The 17497-nt window shown below is 39.7% G+C and overlaps 1 protein-coding gene across 1 annotated transcript in view; it reads left to right on the top strand.

The window, feature by feature from the left end:
- The first annotated feature begins 1172 nt into the window (after window positions 1–1172).
- Window positions 1173–17497, top strand: part of LOC115420639 (RNA polymerase II elongation factor ELL) — a 29122-nt gene continuing 12797 nt past the window's right edge. Inside the window, exons 1-3 of the mRNA XM_030136037.1 lie at window positions 1173–1312; window positions 3755–3802; window positions 17154–17281. Of these exons, the coding sequence (XP_029991897.1) occupies window positions 1175–1312; window positions 3755–3802; window positions 17154–17281 (314 nt within the window). The 5' untranslated portion in view covers window positions 1173–1174. The remainder of the gene's footprint in view (window positions 1313–3754; window positions 3803–17153; window positions 17282–17497) is intronic.

The raw sequence follows: 17497 nt of genomic DNA, 5'->3' as shown, positions 1-17497 counted from the left end.
AGAGAACTGCTTTGAATAGCTGTCCACTGTAGTGTCCAATATACACAAAAGGGTTAAGTAGGATTTAAAAACCACACGGTTGGGTTTCTGAAATCTGCTAGCATGTGAAATTTAGCTAATAATGAAATGAGATTAATAATAAACAATTTCTTAACAGGCAATAAAGTTAATATAATAAATTCAATTTTGAAGTTTACAGTAATATAATAAAATTTCTATTTAAAAAAGGACTGATATCACACCAAAAAATTTGACTGAATGCACATTCCCAAAACAGATGAGCTAATGTTTCATCAGCATTGTGACAAAATGAACAAAGAGGGTCGACATTGACCTTAATCACCTCATGATAACAAGTTTTTTTTTTTTAAACTTTATTTAAATATCAATTTACAAACTTTGTCAAACGTTTAACATATAACACAATACATACAAGAGAATACAGATATAAAAACAAAATACAATCATAAAATCAATATATGCATGAAACACATTTTCAATAATTTATATACAAAAATAAATAAATAAATACATACATATATACATACATGCATACATAATTTCTCACCTAAAATTTCATCAAATGTCAGAGGAAACATCAAATAACTTATCATAACTGTCAAGGAATGTCTTATTTATTTATTTATTTATTTTTATTATTAACAAGGGTTAATAATTTGTGAAGTGAATTAAATTCAATTAAAAAATGAGGAAAGGTTGGTTTGGAGGCTGAAAATTTTTGTTTATGAATAAAATATTTACCCAATAAAATAAAAAAAATTAACTAAATATTGGAGACATTTGTTCTTATTTTCATTATAACATATAACCTCTTTCAGGGAAAAACAGTATGACATGTTAACTTGGGTGAAGATATAAGAACACAGGTTAGACCAAAATTTGCTTTGTGATATAACATTCAAAAAACAAATGGTTTAAAATTTCATCAGCATGTCCACAAAAAACACAGGAATTCCACATGGTAACAAGTGATCTCTAAGTAAAGGCATGTTATGACGGTGATTAGTTGGGGTTTGTGACGGTGTTAATGCCATGTCCCTTGAACACATGTAAACACAGAGCGTGCGTACGTGTGCGCGCGCTGGCCCCGCCCACACGCTCTCTCCTCCGTGACGTACAGGCAGAATGTCGCCAATAGCCTTCAGTTGTAGAAATGGCAGCGCTGAGACAGGAGCATCGGTATGGGCTCTCCTGTGGCAAAATCAACAAAAACACCCCGAATCAAACTCTGTACCACGTCAAACTCACTGACACTGCTATCCGGACCCTCGAAGCCTACCAGAACCTGAAGGTAAGACCATATTTACAGTCTTTATCTGCTCCATTCGTGCGTTTCTCGCTTATATTTTCTTTTTCTTAACCGCCTCCCAACTCCGGGAACTGTTAAATCTGCCTTGAAAACAACTGCGTGTTGTCGTCTGGGTTGAAAAAGTAAACTTTCACCAGCCCGTTGGACTGTGGACTGTTCAGATGTGTTCGACTGGAGCGGTTTGTGTGTGCTAAATGTGGGCTGTGTTGGTTTATTCTGGCTCTGTTACAGTAGAAGGCAGCTTAAGCTTGATTTATTGTGATCACAACAGGCAATTCAATAGACTTTGATGAATGAGGGATTTCATTAAATTCCCGTAAGCCTTGAGTAAAATTTGTTTTTGCGCAGAAAAGGAGCGGCTCGGGGTATTTTCATTTGTGCGTCTTTGCTTGTTTATCAAAAGCGTAATCTCCCGAAAACCAAAAGGTATTAAAGTTCCCATATGACAGGGGTTTGGATGCCTCTAGCTCTTAAAAGCCTGCTGCTTTTCTTTACATAAATTACAACTGAAATCCATTATTTAGATTATGGACGAACACAGATGATTGTCAGTCATTAAATGTAAAAAAAAAAAAAAAAAAAAAAGCTGTTTTTTTTTTTTCTTTGCTCGTTTCGCTCTCGGGAATAAATTAATGAACAAGCTATCAAGCAAATTATTCGACTCCTCTGATTCGGGAGACTGTTTTATTGCTTTGGATAGCTTTTATGGTCCATTAGATTAGGCAGAGATAATTTAGTCTATCCAAATGGTCTTTCCCAGAGCCATGCTTGATAAGACAGTCTCTCACTTATGACTGTAGTAGGACTCATTGTTTTTTTTTATTTTTTATTTTTTTTACTTTTTTTTTCTCAGCCGTCAAAACAAATACGTCGGATCATAATAAAACTAGACCCTGGTGTTGAAATGGAGTCAGCCCCGTAGTCCGCACTGGGTGGTTGGACTCTGTAAGTTGTTGCTGTGCTCGTGTGTATTATTGTTTTTTGCCCTTTACACGCCTGGAAGCCCGCCCAGCTCCGGAGCTCATTGGTCTGTGAAGCAGAGTAAACTCCACAGCCCCTCAGCTTCCTTCAGGCCAGAGCAGCCAGGAGAGGCTGCTTCAAAGTTTTCCAAGTCAAAGACCACCTCAGCAAACACACACTGGACTCCCACTGTGCTTTTGTCCTCAGGAACCCCGATCTTACACAGTTTCTAGAAGATATTAATTATTAAATGCATGTCATGTGTGGAGACTCATTCTTATGCATCAAATTGTGGTGTGTGTGCATGCAATTAGTGTAGCAGCAAGTGATTATTTTATCATCAATACATTTCAGGATCAATCTGAAATCCAACAGCACACATAAAAGCAAATAAAAAAAAGAAAAACAGCAAATATTTTCTTCAGAGAAGGCTTTTGGTGCTTGTGTACAGTACGTGCAGTGCTTCAACTCCCTTTTGAACAAATGCTTGAATCCAGTGTTGAATCCAGAATATTATCCAAAAACTTGCTGTTACTAAATATTCTAAAATATATATGTGATCCTTTGTGTTTTCACATTACAGTCAGGTCAAATTTGGACCTTTATCATGTTTCATGTAGCCCTTAGGGCTGTGTGTAATGTAACAAACATTTTGAGTGCTTTAAAATGTATTATTCCATTCAATATTAAAAGCTAACGGGTGGTGAAGAAAATCACAACAATACTCCTTAATGGGGAAGACATTTCCCAAATCCATTAATAATAAATTAAGAGCCCTGTCAATCATAGGCACAGCTGTACTTCACATATAACACTCTCCTTGCATTAGCAGTGTATCATATCACCCCAAAGGCCCATGTTTTTTCAGGTTTTTTATTATGCCTGATCAGCCGGGAGCTAAGAAACAGTAAGATAGAAAGCTTGGCCCAGGTACTTTGTGGTCTTGGACAACGACGTTGAGCAGAAATCATGGTTTTTAGAAACATACAAGAAGGGCTTATAAAAACCACATTTTTAAACAAATATAATTGGTTTCAGAAGGAGCTTTGTGTTTCCTCTGGGAACCATTGCAGCCTTAATTCATTTAATCATTTAGATGGGAAATCAGCTGAAACAACCCCCACTCTGACCTCCAACCTGCACACAAACACTGTCAGCAAACTGACATGAGCAAAGTTCTCTGTAGGATATGGATCAATTAATGGCAGACACTCCCCTAAAGATTAAGGCCAAACACCCTCAATTCAAAAGGGCAAATCTGATGGGAAACAGCACTTATGGTAATGTTTGGTGTTTAATTGGGAAGGTTTACCGTGTCATCTAGAGAAAATTACAGAGAAGAGCTGGAATGATACAACATTTTTTCATGCGTCATGCATGTGCTCTTCATCAGTTCAAGGATGAACATGCATTTTAATGAATCAAGATCTGATCATGACCAGTTTCTTTTTTCTTTCTCCTTAGGCATCGCTATCAAATCAGCCAGCGATTTGCTTCAAGGGGAGCCAGGGGGTAAGATGTTTTGCATAGTCTTCCTAGTGTCTCAGAAATTGAATGCTCTAATTAGTTCTGATTTGCTGTGGAGAACACTTGTGACAGTTCCTCTGCACATCTTATTTGATTCTTAAGCATCCAATAAGCATTTGCACTAAGCTCAAGAGGTCAGCCTAAAGACTTTCTAAATGTTGGTATGATTTTGCTTTTTATATCAGTATGTTCTTGTCAGTACTTTTGGTAGTTTTATTTCTCAAAACTGAAAGAAGCAGTGATCCACATAGAGAAGGAGGTTGCTGTGAATGCACCGGTGCCCAAGCGTTGAAGGATGAGTGTCATCGCTTGCTCAGTTACACGACTGTATGTTCTTGTACCCTGGACTGTAATCTACAAAACGTTTGGCACTGAAAGGAAAAGGGTATATTCCAGTGAAGAGGCTGGAAAGAAAGATTCCAGTGTCCAGCCAGATTAGCCGGGCCACTGTTAAACCCTCCCCGGTTCTGCCTGCTAGGCTACTACACCTTTACCACACAATCAGCCCGGTCTAAAAGGAGTTCTAATCCCTGCAAGAGCCGATTGCATTGACGAAAGTGACTTTGCTCTGTACACAAATGCTGGCCCTGTGCGCTCACACGGGCTGGAAGCCCTAAGACAGGGTATGCTATACCCTCAGGCTGCTAGCCAGGTTACTGGGTCAGGCCTGCAACTGGGGAAGCTTTGTTCAGGGAGGGGGAGGAGGTGGGGGACTTGGTGAACCCCAGGGAGCCCCCATATCTCCATGCCTGTTGTCTCTGTGCAGACATGAAAGATCTGAAATACAGGAGTGGCACTGGAGCTCTCTTAATTTATAAATTTTTTTGCTAAGACAACATGTAAAATAGGGTATAATCAAAAACACAAATGATATATGTAAACATTTAAGGAAAAATCTGAAATGAAAAAAAGCAGATTAACCTGCTTATAAGAGTGTTTCTGTGAAGCAATGTTAAGTGAGAGTAATTTAAGTGTGCTTTAATCACTGAATAGGATTTGGTGATTATATCTCAGCTGGCACATTACATATTCAAATTGCTTTGCGGAATTCAAGCACTGGCTCCCTCCCCCTCTGACAATAGTCCCCGAGCTGGACGATTGGGCATTAATGAGGTGCTGCTACCATTGGTGGGGGGTGGCCAGATTAAGCCGTTAGTGGGGGGAGGATGTTGGTGAACATGGCATTTAACAGACTGAGAGGATAACCGGTTTCTGCGCCTCCAGGTTGGAGGGTTCCAACGTCACAGATGCCGGTACGCCACTACTTTCCAAAAACAGCATGAGGTTCAAGAGGTCATGTGTAGTGAGCGAGGAGGCTTGTGTCCACTGACAGTTGCCAGCTGTAGAGCTCGAACCACAGAAGCCATGACTACTCCTTCTGATCTTTGTCCTCACTGTCTCATGTCACATTTCCTGTAAAAGGGGCACCTCCAGGGCCACAAAACCAGAGGAATTCTTCAAATCACTGTCCTGGCATCTCTCCAGGGCTCAGCGGTATCAGGGGCCAGGGTTCCTATCGAGAAATAGCATGCTGAGGTTTTCGGCTGCCTTTTCTCTCTGACCCTGCGGCATTTAGGCCTACTATTGTAAATTGTCTACCAGGCTTGTAATCATGCAATGTAAGGCACTGGTTGTCAGATTCCTCTGAAAGTAGTATTCAAGGAAACTGAAAAAGAACACAATTTCAATAAAAAAAAAATCTGTCTTTAAAATCTAGCTAACCTCTACTTTTTACACATCTACATACTTTAAAGCCAGACCTAGAAGTGGATGATACTGGAGTTAAAAGTTTAAAGTGGAAAATGTGATGCAACAATAAAGAAATACGACTAGCAGGGTCGTCTTTGAGTCCTGTTCATATTTCGTAAAAGCTTGAAAAGAAATTAGATTTTGGATTACTTTGAAATCAGCACCAGGGATTAAGGAATATATTCATAGCTGGTCTGAGTTCCCATGGACTGGAATTTCACATCCTGGTGCTTATTTTCCTTTGGGGCTGGCGAATCTGTGTGCTAGTTGGCACAATGAATATCCATTTAGTAAGAAATGAACCTTGGATTACTTGTATTTATTTGAGCTGTTCTCTTGGGCACATATTGATTGCTAAATGTGTTTTATCTTCTTCTTGTTATTATTTAATAGCACGTACCTTTCATGATCATTCTCCTGTCTTTTTTCCACTTGCATTTCATGGCCTGCTGGATATTGGATCTCACAGATCACTTTACGTTGTCGTTGCAAATCATTAAGTGATGCAGCTCAGTTCTATTTAGTAAAACACAATAAAGAAGTGCTTTAGATGACAGCTGAATTACAGTAGTAAACACTGACCCATGCATTAGAATATTGTATGTTATGCTGTGTCAGGTGTGACGTGGGTTCCATTTCCTTCCCAGTTCATAAATGTTGAATTGCAGTCGCCAGAGCAATTGTTTTTGTTTACGGCCCTGTCTGCTTTTATGTGCACAGATGTCACATAAAGGCAGCAGTGTTGGGATGAGGAGAATGTAGAGGTGCTTTTAAAGATATTCTCATGAATGCAGTGTGCAAAGGCTCATGCCTCCCCTGGGGTCCCTCCTGCCTGCCCTCTTGATTATTGTGCCATTTCACCCCATGCCTTGGCTGAATCCTTGGGAGACATCAGGGCCTCTATCTCACACACGGCTGCTCCGACTCTACCCCCTACCACCGTCGCTTTTTGCTTTGCCTCCCGCTCGCACTGCAAAAAAATAAGCTTTTGCAGAGTGTGAGCGTGTATGCATGCACACATCGTTTTTTTTCCTGGAAGCTAATTAGAATAACAATAACAGGAATGTGGTTTGAGAGCTGTCCTCTCCCAGTGGCAGAGCAGTGAGAGGGAGAGTTGTCCCACGTGTTTCTGAAAGGGCACACGCCGCTCTATTCATCCAGATGTGTTAACCGAGGCAAAAGTCCCTGTGTTCTCTGCTTGTCTGAGACCCAGTTGTTTTTATGCAGAGGCGTTTGGCTGAAGGATTTTTAGATCATACAGTGTATTTTAGGAACAACCCCCATGAGATCCCACAGTTAAGGAGGACTTTTCTTTAGTTAGCTCCTCTGTCATTATTGTGTTCTATAGCATAAACAAGGGATTTCAAAGGATGCCATGGTGACTGGAGCAGTATTTCAAGAGTATTTTATGGTTCCAAGAGTGCTATAAAAGATCTGAAATCAATGGTGCTAGCTGGGCAGACAGTGTGGCTAACGGCACTGATACACATATGACTAACTTGAATTAGTAGGAATTAGAAACCGAGCAGCACAGACAGAGCAGCGTGATCTTGTTGTGGCCTCTTATTGTTTATTTACATTCCAAGATAATCCTGAACCGTTAGGACTAAAGATATAGCAGTCACCCTGGGAAACCAGGAATGATAAGTGAGAGAAACTAGCAAAAAAAAAAAGTGTTGTAAAAAAAAGTCACTTAAGCAAATTTTTACAGATTTTTTTGTCATACAGGCTCAATATGTCAGTTAAGGCATTCATCTGGGAATTTATTAATGTGAATTCTAGTGTAGAGATGGAAAAATGCAATGGAATGGGAAAGGAAATGAAGATGGTTTGTCAAGATCAATGATAAATGTTGGGGACTCATTTATAGGACATCATTTATAGGGTTTATGAGCATTTAGCATCCAAACCAAATGATAAACGTGGTCAAAGTCTGAGGAGTTATCGCATATTCTCAGTATTACGCTATGCACACAGCTGTATTCTGCTGTCTCACTTGCTAAAATTATGTATGATAGAGTTAGAGGAACACAGTTTTGAAAAGTCAGTTTCTTGATCATTCCCCATAAAGTCACTTCTTAAATGTAATCCCAACTGTCTGAAAAATATTCCTCAGTTGAATGAAATGAAGATACGGTTATTTTAGGGATCACTAAATTCAGCTCTTTCAATTTTTGCAGTTTCCACCATTTTATTAATCATTTTCTAGTGTGAACATTGTAGACTGTCTATGCTGTGACATTGCCCTCAGCCTCTGAGGAAGTTTATCACAAACATTTTTCTAGGATTTAAAAATGCAGCACAACAGGATGTGAGCAATAACACACTGTATGTAAACACCGGCAGTAGTTAGTAGCATACTCTAAAGATTAAAACACTGTGGCTAAAAAAATCAGCACCAAAGGAATATTGTTTGACCTAAAGACAGATCACTTTAATAAGCTTATATAATTCTTATTAGAGCTGTGGTGGAGGATACAGGGACTACATAGTTTTTGTATTTTTTTTCTCATGTTGCTGTCTTGTGATTACTTAAAAAAATGGCCTAAATATCAACACAGAATAAGACTTGTAAGTGTTTAGATTTATTTACGTCATCATATGTAGCTAGAAACCATTGATCCTGTCTTTGCTTACACCTGTACATTAAATGTACTCTCTGTCACTGCTAAAACAATGAGTTGTGTCATTTGGCTCACCTCCTAAACCCACGCACCCTAATTTTGTACATCAGGTCCTAATACATGTGCTGGGTTTTCCTTTGTTTTTCCAAGTTTCCCCAGCATGTTAATCAGGTTTGGACATATCTTTGAACACACAATCTGTGAATTGTTAAAAAGGATTACAGACTGCCTGCTTGCGTGGAGAGAAATATCCAGTAATGGGAGTATAGTGCAGTGCTCCAAGTGGTTTGTGGGATTACTCCAGTGAAACGGCTAGGAATCAATGAGAGAAACACCGTATTCTCTGAGGTCTAATAACCATGTTGTAAAGGGAATTTCCTAACTTCCAAATGCCATCACCATTGAATGCTAATTAGGCAAAGCTCACAGAGAGAGAATATGTATACATTCCTTTGAGTGTTTGTGCATTAATTGATTTTGTGTGTGTGTGTGTGTGTGTGTGTGTGTGTAAGTATACACATTGCAGACACAAACCAAGTGGGCAATGTCTCCAATATAATTTTGGGCATTTAAATCTGAGGTGGCAGTGGTATTATTTCTATCCTTCTGTGCATAAAGAGGAAGGCACCTACAGTACAGAGGGTTGGTGGGGGTGGGGGTGGGGTGGGGTGGGGTGGGGGGTGGCGAGTGTTGGTTGAGCTTGACAGATTAGCCCCAGCTTCTTGGAAAAGACTGATTCTGCTTGGCATAACAGGCAGTACCTTGGGGGATGCTCGACACTTGCCCATCCCCATATCCCCACACTGCTCCCGTCAGTCCCCACCCCCCTTTCTTTTTCTTTCCTGTCTCTACCAACCCCCCTCAATGAATAGATCTCAAGCACAGGAACAACCACATCCATCCAGACTCACTGAAAGCATGATTTACACTGAAACAGCTTATATGCTTTTTTTCCTCCACACTTTGTTTCATATTGTACAAAGCTTGAGGAAGGTGGATAGAAATCATTTGTTTGGCCCCTGCATTTCTCTGAGGCATCATTTGTCACTATCACTACACTTGTTTGACTGATTCTGTCACTAAAACACAGCTGGTACTTGACTGTTCCCCTGTCAGAACATAGGCTCTACTTGTGGAGTCCGTTAGATTCATGATCTCAACTTTGCAATCATACGTCTGCCTCAATCAAGAGAAAACCACAAGTCAGTATCAAATCCTGCCTCTCTGTCGGGTTGCTCAGCAGTGGCACATTCCTAAAGGAAGACTATTTAGGGCCATCCTTCATGCACTGGCTCTACTGGGAGTAGCCCCCCCCACCTCCCCTCCATATACAGACATACAAACCCCCAATCCCTCCCTTTACCCCCCAATAACACACAGCCACACGTCCCCGCTGTTCATGAATAATCCAGGCGGGCCGACAGGCCATTGCACTCAGCTTTGTGGGGGAAGAAGCTAGAACAAAAGACGGGCAGCTCACAGAGCGGCTATGGCTGAGTAGGCTCAGATGAGGAGACAATGGTAACTAGTGTCAGTACAGAGAGGGGCAGGAGGCAAAGACTTCAGAGTAAATCACATATCCAGGCGCCTGCTCCCATCTCAGTGCTGCCATACCAAATACCAGAGCTGGGAACCCTGCCTTCTTGCTCTCCTTTGCAGAGAGAAGAAAGGAGGACAGAAAGAGAAACTATCCTCTCATCTTTCTCTGCAGATGTTTGGCTTGCTGAAGCACAGCATGAGAAAAAGTACATCTCCTTAGTGAAGCTATTTTTTCCTTCCTCACCAAATGGCAGGGTTAAGAACTCTGATTAACCCCATCAAAGATGAGCAGTTTAAACATGGTCAGGGAGTTAAGGATGGAGTTTTACAAGGACATCACCGATGGTGCCCTTTGTCCTTGTTCAACTGCTGAGCCCCCTGCCAAGACTTTCTGTTCCAGGCCAGTTCACACCTTACAACAGCTTGAAAGTATTTGACATCTCCAAACACACAGGCCCTGGAGTAGCAGATGTGGCTGGGCCGAGGCCACAGAGACAGTTATTGTATCAGCCTGTACGCTCCATGGGGGGGCTGCGCTGACAAGGTGCAAAAGATTGCCACTCTGATGCCATTTGGTAGTTGTGGCTATAACTGTCTAACGGTTAAACTTCATTCCAATCATGATTATGTGCAGCATTATTGCACACATGCTGTGTTTCTTTTATGAAGCTGCTCCATTTTACTTAACTGACACATGTTAATAATATACTCGGATGATGCTAATACCACATTAAGCTTATTCTCTGATTAATTAATCATCAGATTAAAAGACTTGCACATCATAATTGGAATACTATGGACCATAAGCCACTTAATGAATTCTTTCCCTGGTTCTGGGCTGTACAAATAACACTGATTCACTGATTATGCCTTGAACAACTATATCATGAATGGCAAATAGTAATTATGCATGAGAAAAAGTTAATAAAGTCAAAGAAGGTAATATCTACTATGAAGATTCTCTTCTAAAAAAAATAACAGACACATTTTATCAAACATAATGAGCTCAGTTTCAATATTTTTCTCATTCATCATAGTTTTCATCACATTTCTTGATTCAGAGAGTGTCATCCAACAGAACACGATATGTGTTTAAGTATTATTTGCATGTAGGAATATTGTGTCAACATAAACAAATATCCAACAGATCAAATATGCAAAACCTGTTTGCTTACATGAATGCACGTAGTTTGTTGATACATGTAACCAGATTCTTGGGTGTAACGTATGGTGTTTATATATGCGACTCAATCCATGACCTGAGAGTGTTGGAGTCATATTTTACTATAAGCTGCTATTAGTTCTGTCTTAACCACGGTTAGAGCATTGAACCTGTCTATGCTTTTTGAGGCTAATTTACGATTTTCCTTGCATTTGAATGGAAGATTGTGTTTTAAACAAAGTGCTTTTTTTCTCAAGTTAACTTGTGCATTGATGATTTGCACATGACATTTTCCACAGAGCTTGACTGATGATATAGTGACATGGGGGCTAAACTGTGCAACGCTAGACACATTTGACCTCACTCCACACATGTGACCTATGGGAGTGTGAGTCCTCCCCAGTGAAAAAAAAAAAAAAAAAAAAAAGGCGAAATGGCAAAGCACACACAGCCTCAGGGGAACAGACCAGAGCTCCATAAGGAGATATCTGTGACTCAGCGTGTCTATGTAAATCTACACCTACTACTTGACTAGCAGCAGCTTCATGATCACAAACCTGTTGGTACAAGTGGTGTCACTGACTAAACACTTCAAAAGTCAGAGTTAATTTCATCAACATGGGTGGGATCATGATGAAACAAGCAAGTCTGAATAAATTAACTGTGATGATTAGCTGTTTGGCAGTCACAGAGAACTTGATCAAATTTACAACTTCATCGTTGTACAGTGACATTAACCAAAGAGTCGTTTGGTCTTTGTTGTTGATATAGAAGGTTTATGCACCAATAGAGTGTCGACTGATCAAGTTTAGGATAGTGATCACAAATACACTATATCATGAAGTAGAGATACAAAACAGTGTCATTGCCAACTAGTGAAGTAAGCATATTAACACACTGTTTGTGCACAATACAACATACAAATCACAATGGTGTGATATAAATCAAGTTTTAAAGGAGTGATATTTTGCTTTTTTTAAATGGAATTATGCATTGTAAAACATTTCCCTGTGGTCTACATAAACTGTAAATGTTATTATTACCTCCGCCAAGGAGGTTATGTTTTTGCCAGGGTTTGTTTGTTTGTCTGTCTGTTTGTTTGTTTGTTTGTTTGTTTGTCTGTCCGTTAGTGTGCAACATAACTCAAAAAGTTATGGACAGATTTGGATGAAATTTTCAGGGTTTGTTGGAAATGGGATAAGGAAGAAATGATTAAATTTTGGTGGTGATCGGGGGTGGGGGGCCCACGGGGGGGGGCACTGATTGTTAGTGTGCAACATAACTCAAAAAGTTATGGACAGATTTGGATGAAATTTTCAGGGTTTGTTGGAAATGGGATGAGGAAGAAATGATTAAATTTTGGTGGTGATCGGGGGTGGGGGGGCCCACAAGGGGGGGCCACTGATCGTTAGTGTGCAACATAACTCAAAAAGTTATGGACAGATTTGGATGAAATTTTCAGGGTTTGTTGGAAATGGGATAAGGAAGAAATGATTACATTTTGGTGGTGATCGGGGGTGGGGGGGCCCACGGGGGTGGGGGTGGGGGGGTGGGGGGGGGGGGGGCACTGATCAGCCTTGGCGGAGGTCTGCGCTCTCCGAGTGCTTCTAGTGCTTGGGTCTGATTTCTTCATTAATTCAACTCCACAGGTCCATCTTCAACCCTATTTCTGAGTAATGACACTAGAAAGGTCATTTTGAGCGCTGGCCCTTTAAACGCACATGAGCCACTTCATGTCCCACCCCCTCCAGGTTGTTGGCTGTGCTGCTCTGTCCCGTTCAGCCAATTGTGTTCATTAATTCAACCAACAACTGAACATTTTAGGTAATCGGCTCGAGTTTGTGAAAGTGAAGTGTTGGAAGTGGTCAGGAAATCTAAAAATAAAAAATCTACTGATAGAAATTCCATTGATATGTCACTCATAAAACAAGTGATAAACAGTATCCTTCAACCATTCACGTATATATGTAACAAATCATTTCAAACAGGTACTTTTCCAGAAAATATGAAAATAGCTAAAGTGATTCCGATTTATAAAAATGGTGATAAGCACATGGTGTCAAATTATAGACCGGTGTCACTGTTACCACAGTTTTCTAAAATTCTTGAGAAACTGTTTGTAAAGAGGTTAGATGACTACATAGACAAATATAGGATATTAAATGATCATCAGTATGGATTTAGGAAAAACCGATCAACATCTTTAGCAGTAATGGAATTTGCAGAAAATATAGCAACAGCGGTGGATCAGAAACAACATACTGTTGGTGTTTTTATTGATTTAAGGAAAGCATTTGACACAATTGATCACTCAATATTACTCCGGAAATGTGAAATGTATGGTATAAGAGGTGTGACGCAAAACTGGTTAAAAAGTTATTTACAAAATAGGTCTCAGTATGTATCAATTGGAAATACAAATTCACAACTTAGAAACGTAACATGTGGGGTCCCACAGGGTTCAGTTCTGGGACCCAGGTTATTTATACTTTATCTAAATGATATCTTTATGGCATCTAGTAAGTTAAAATTTACAATATTTGCAGATGATACTAATTTGCTTTATTCGGGAGTAAATATCAAACAAATATTAGAAACTGTGGAAAAGGAATTGAGCAAGTTAAAAAGATGGTTTGATGTAAATAAGTTATCACTTAATGAAGATAAAACAAAATTTATGGTTTTTGGTGGTGCTAGGGGAAGTGATGATATAAAACTGAAAATTAATGAAATTGAAATTGAAAGGGTGTATGAAACAAAATTTTTGGGAGTGATTATTGACCATAAACTCTGTTGGAAACCACAAATAGAATATATCAAACGCAAAATGTCCAAAGCTGTTGCGATTCTTTATAAAACTCGAGACTTGTTAAGCAAAAAATGTTTGCATATGTTGTATTGTTCACTTGTAATGCCATATATGTCATATTGTGTGGAAATATGGGGCAATGTGTATAAGACTAATTTAGACCCAATAATTAAACTCCAAAAAAAAGCTATTAGAGTCATAAACAAAGCTGGTTATCTCCAATCAAGTAATCCACTTTTTGTAGAATCTGGTTTGCTAAAATTTCTTGACATTGTATATTTAAAAACAATGGAATTTATGTTTCACGTTAAAAGTAAAAACCTTCCTTTTTGTATTCAGAAAATCTTTAAGTTAAGAGAAGGACATTATAATTTAAGAGGGATGTTTGTGTTTGAAAAATGTAAAGTAAGAACAAACGTTAAATATCACAGTGCTTCAGTTATTGGTGTCAAGCTATGGAACGAATTGAAGGATGAAGTGAAATTGTGTAGCTCACTGTTGAGTTTCAAAAAGAATTTAATTGGTCAAATTATGAAGGGCTATGAGAGTAATATGTTTACAAAATAACTTATTACACTGAATGTAGTATAATTTAAGTTTAAGTATTTATCTGTTGCAACTTAAGGTGTGGACTTGGACTAAGGATGTGAATAGGAGAAGCAGAAATAAGCCTCCGGCTTCAGCTTCTTCCTTTTTCAGTTACAAAATGTGTTAAATTTATGCTTGTTTGTTTCTTTTTTAATATGTAGGTGTTTTGTTTTGTTGTCTTTTTTATATGTGTGTGTTTTGTATCTTGTATTTAACTGAAATAAACATTCATTCATTCATTCATTCATTCATTCAGAAGTTTGGACATTTTTTCAGTTTTTACTACAACTGCTGCTGACAAACAATTACAGTGTACTCGCAGAAATGTTCGTTGGAAGTTTTGACCTTACATGTGCAAATGTTGTGATGTAACTAGTTATAGACGTAACAAATTAAGCAGGAATTAAAACAAGTTGCAGAAATCCACTCGCCAAAATGACACACTGAAATGACAATGACACACTGCCAAAATGAATATAAAGATTACTTTGCAGCACCTGGAGGGTTCAAATTCAAACTTTTGGAACTATTAGGATCCAAATGCACAAATAAAGCCACCAAAGACTAACAAAAGTGGGTTTAGCAAAATATGGCCCCTTTAAATTCAGATTGCCTAGTCTCTCTTTAAGAAATGTAAAAGTGGACTTTGTGTAGCTGTAGCCTTAGTGTGTTTTGACAATTCACTTCTTTTTAGCTAATTTCAGCTGCACTGCAATGTCACAAACATTACTCTTTCATTTTTGCACTCATTATCATCCCAGAATTGCCACTTGTTGCCACTGTGACTGCTAACAGAAGTTAAATACAGTTGGTTACAGCTATACTCACAAACCTGTTGATGTTTTCTTTAACTCTCCTACTTCAAGAACGGCAGAAATTTAGGATATTTGTCGATGCATTCAGTTCCAATTTGGCATCTCATGTTTTGTAGTTGGTGATTCTGAGATGAGACAGACACTCTTTTGGAGTCAGGAGCTGGGAACTAATGGGATAAATGACATATGGTTATGAAGCTTGAGAAGGAAGCTGTGAATAAAACGGGGGCGACCTCTGAAAAGTCTGACCTGAGTGACATTGATTAGAATTTGAATGTGAAGTGTGCACGGTGGCATGGATGGGGGTGACAGGCAAATCTAATGCATGGCTGGAAAGGCCGCTTACCGCTGCCACAGACTGACACAGGGGACGTGGTGGCACTATTGCAATGCTAAATTTGTAAATCATGCTCCCATCTGATCAGGAATGACTTTTTATATAGCAGGACATTTAAAAACATTTAGATGCTCTTCTTCTGTAAGCCTCTCCCTACATCAGTGACCCAATTTTAGAAACTTGTTGCTTCTAATTTTGGTCAAGGCGACTACTAGTTCACTCTCTTAAAAGTAAAAGGTCCTGAGGATATGGCTCCCCTCTTGGTCCAGTTCACTTTGATGCTTTTTTGGTTGATTGTTCTTAATTAGCGTAAACCCCAAAGCAGACATATGCAGGATTCTGCCTTAACCACTTCATGTAAATGTTCAGACATAAATAGGTCAGAATTAATGGTCAGCTGTGTGTCTCAAGTGTCCGTGGCCTTGTAGGCGGCTTTGCGTTTTGTGTTGACATGGGTGGGCTGTGCACATGAAGGAAAGCTAGCAGCCGATGGGGGTAGGGTGAATGGCATGCGTTGGGTTTTAGAAGAGGAGGAGGGGTGTCACGAGAGGAGCTGTTCATTGGCTCCGTGCTGCAAAAAAACTGCTTATGGCTTTGCTGCATGACTGGGCATTTGTGACAGCTATAGTCCTGCCTGCCACATCTGCCAGGGGCACTGCGCTCCCAGCCCGTCAGCTTATAATCAATCACTTACGACTGATAACCAAAGCGGCAGCCTCAAGTCCATCTGACTGACGTTTGTTTTTCTTGAAACCTGCAGTTAAAAACGCCTGTGTGCTTTGGCCTGAGGTGGAACCATGCGGTCTGCTATGAAAAAAAGGAAAAATCTTACAGCAACCTCACATTAAAAAACAACAAAACAGAACTATCCATCAGTGGGCACGTACTCATGCTTGTAAAGGACAACTGATAATCATTGGGCTTGTCCTGAATCTAGGCCATTCTATCAACAAAAGTACCAAACTGCATTTTCAGGCTGAAACACAGCTGCAGGCAGTGAAGAAGAGAGCGGCTGCCCAGCATATTTTAAAGGACATGTTACCTGTTGGTTAATGACTTTCTATCTGGAACTGTCCTTTTAGTAGAAGTAGGTTTTTAGGTCATTTTATGTAACAGGTTCCTGACAGAGATAGACTTCACTTGTTTGTTGCTATGGAGCAGCAACAGAAGAGGTTATCATCCAAGTAAAAAGCTGTCCGCTACACTATTGTTATGTTTTGCCTTTCAGACAGGCCCCTCCCACCACCGGCTCCAGGTCATCATCCCTGACCTGGGAGGTACCATGTAGCCTCTGTGATTGGCCCAAACGGGAGATTATTCAGGTCACATTTATTGTGGGAAAAAACAGAAAGCACCCGGGTCAAGATTTTTCTCATCAGTTTCAATGAACGAAGTTGCTTCATCCAGTCTATTTCCAGTTTAAGATTCAATAGAATCAGGCTACAACTTGGAAGGATAAAAGTAGCTTATTATGTAACACGGCTATCTAATTAGAACTGCTTGCAGATAAACTCAAGTATGACACCATGTTCTAAAGAACACCGTGAGACTGTCACAGGTTAAAAATTACCATGAGTTAGCCTTTGTAAACAGAAGAGAAGGAGTGTTGTTGCTATTTGTCCCTTCCTCACTCTGTAAATACATTTCAGTGCTCTCTTTCTAGTAATTTCATGCACATAATTTCTTGTCTTCTTTTCTTCTGTTTTTACACAGTACATAAAGATCCCAACTCCAACTCCTGAATCTCCCGATGGATTCAGAGTCTTCTCATTCTACTTATCCAGTGACAGCAAAGACAAACCTCAGTCCAGCTTCGACTGCATTCACCAGTATGTCTCGGGGTAAGCAGCACGCATAACTGTTTCCACAGTAAACCACAAATTGAATTTCGTAGTAAATTTGGTGTCAGACTGAGACTGCAGGGCCTCACCAAACAGTGGCCTCTCTCTTTAATGCTATTACAACAGACAGTAGAGTGTCATACTATATACAAACAAGACTACAACAACACCCAAATGCTGGCATGCCACACCTGACCTCAAAGGTGTGACGAGTTG

The sequence above is a fragment of the Sphaeramia orbicularis genome, chromosome 6 (genome assembly GCF_902148855.1).
Source record: "Sphaeramia orbicularis chromosome 6, fSphaOr1.1, whole genome shotgun sequence".
Taxonomy (NCBI): Eukaryota; Metazoa; Chordata; class Actinopteri; order Kurtiformes; family Apogonidae; genus Sphaeramia; species Sphaeramia orbicularis.
The sequence above is the reverse complement of the archived record's forward strand: the minus strand, read 5'-3'. Positions and strand labels throughout refer to the sequence as shown.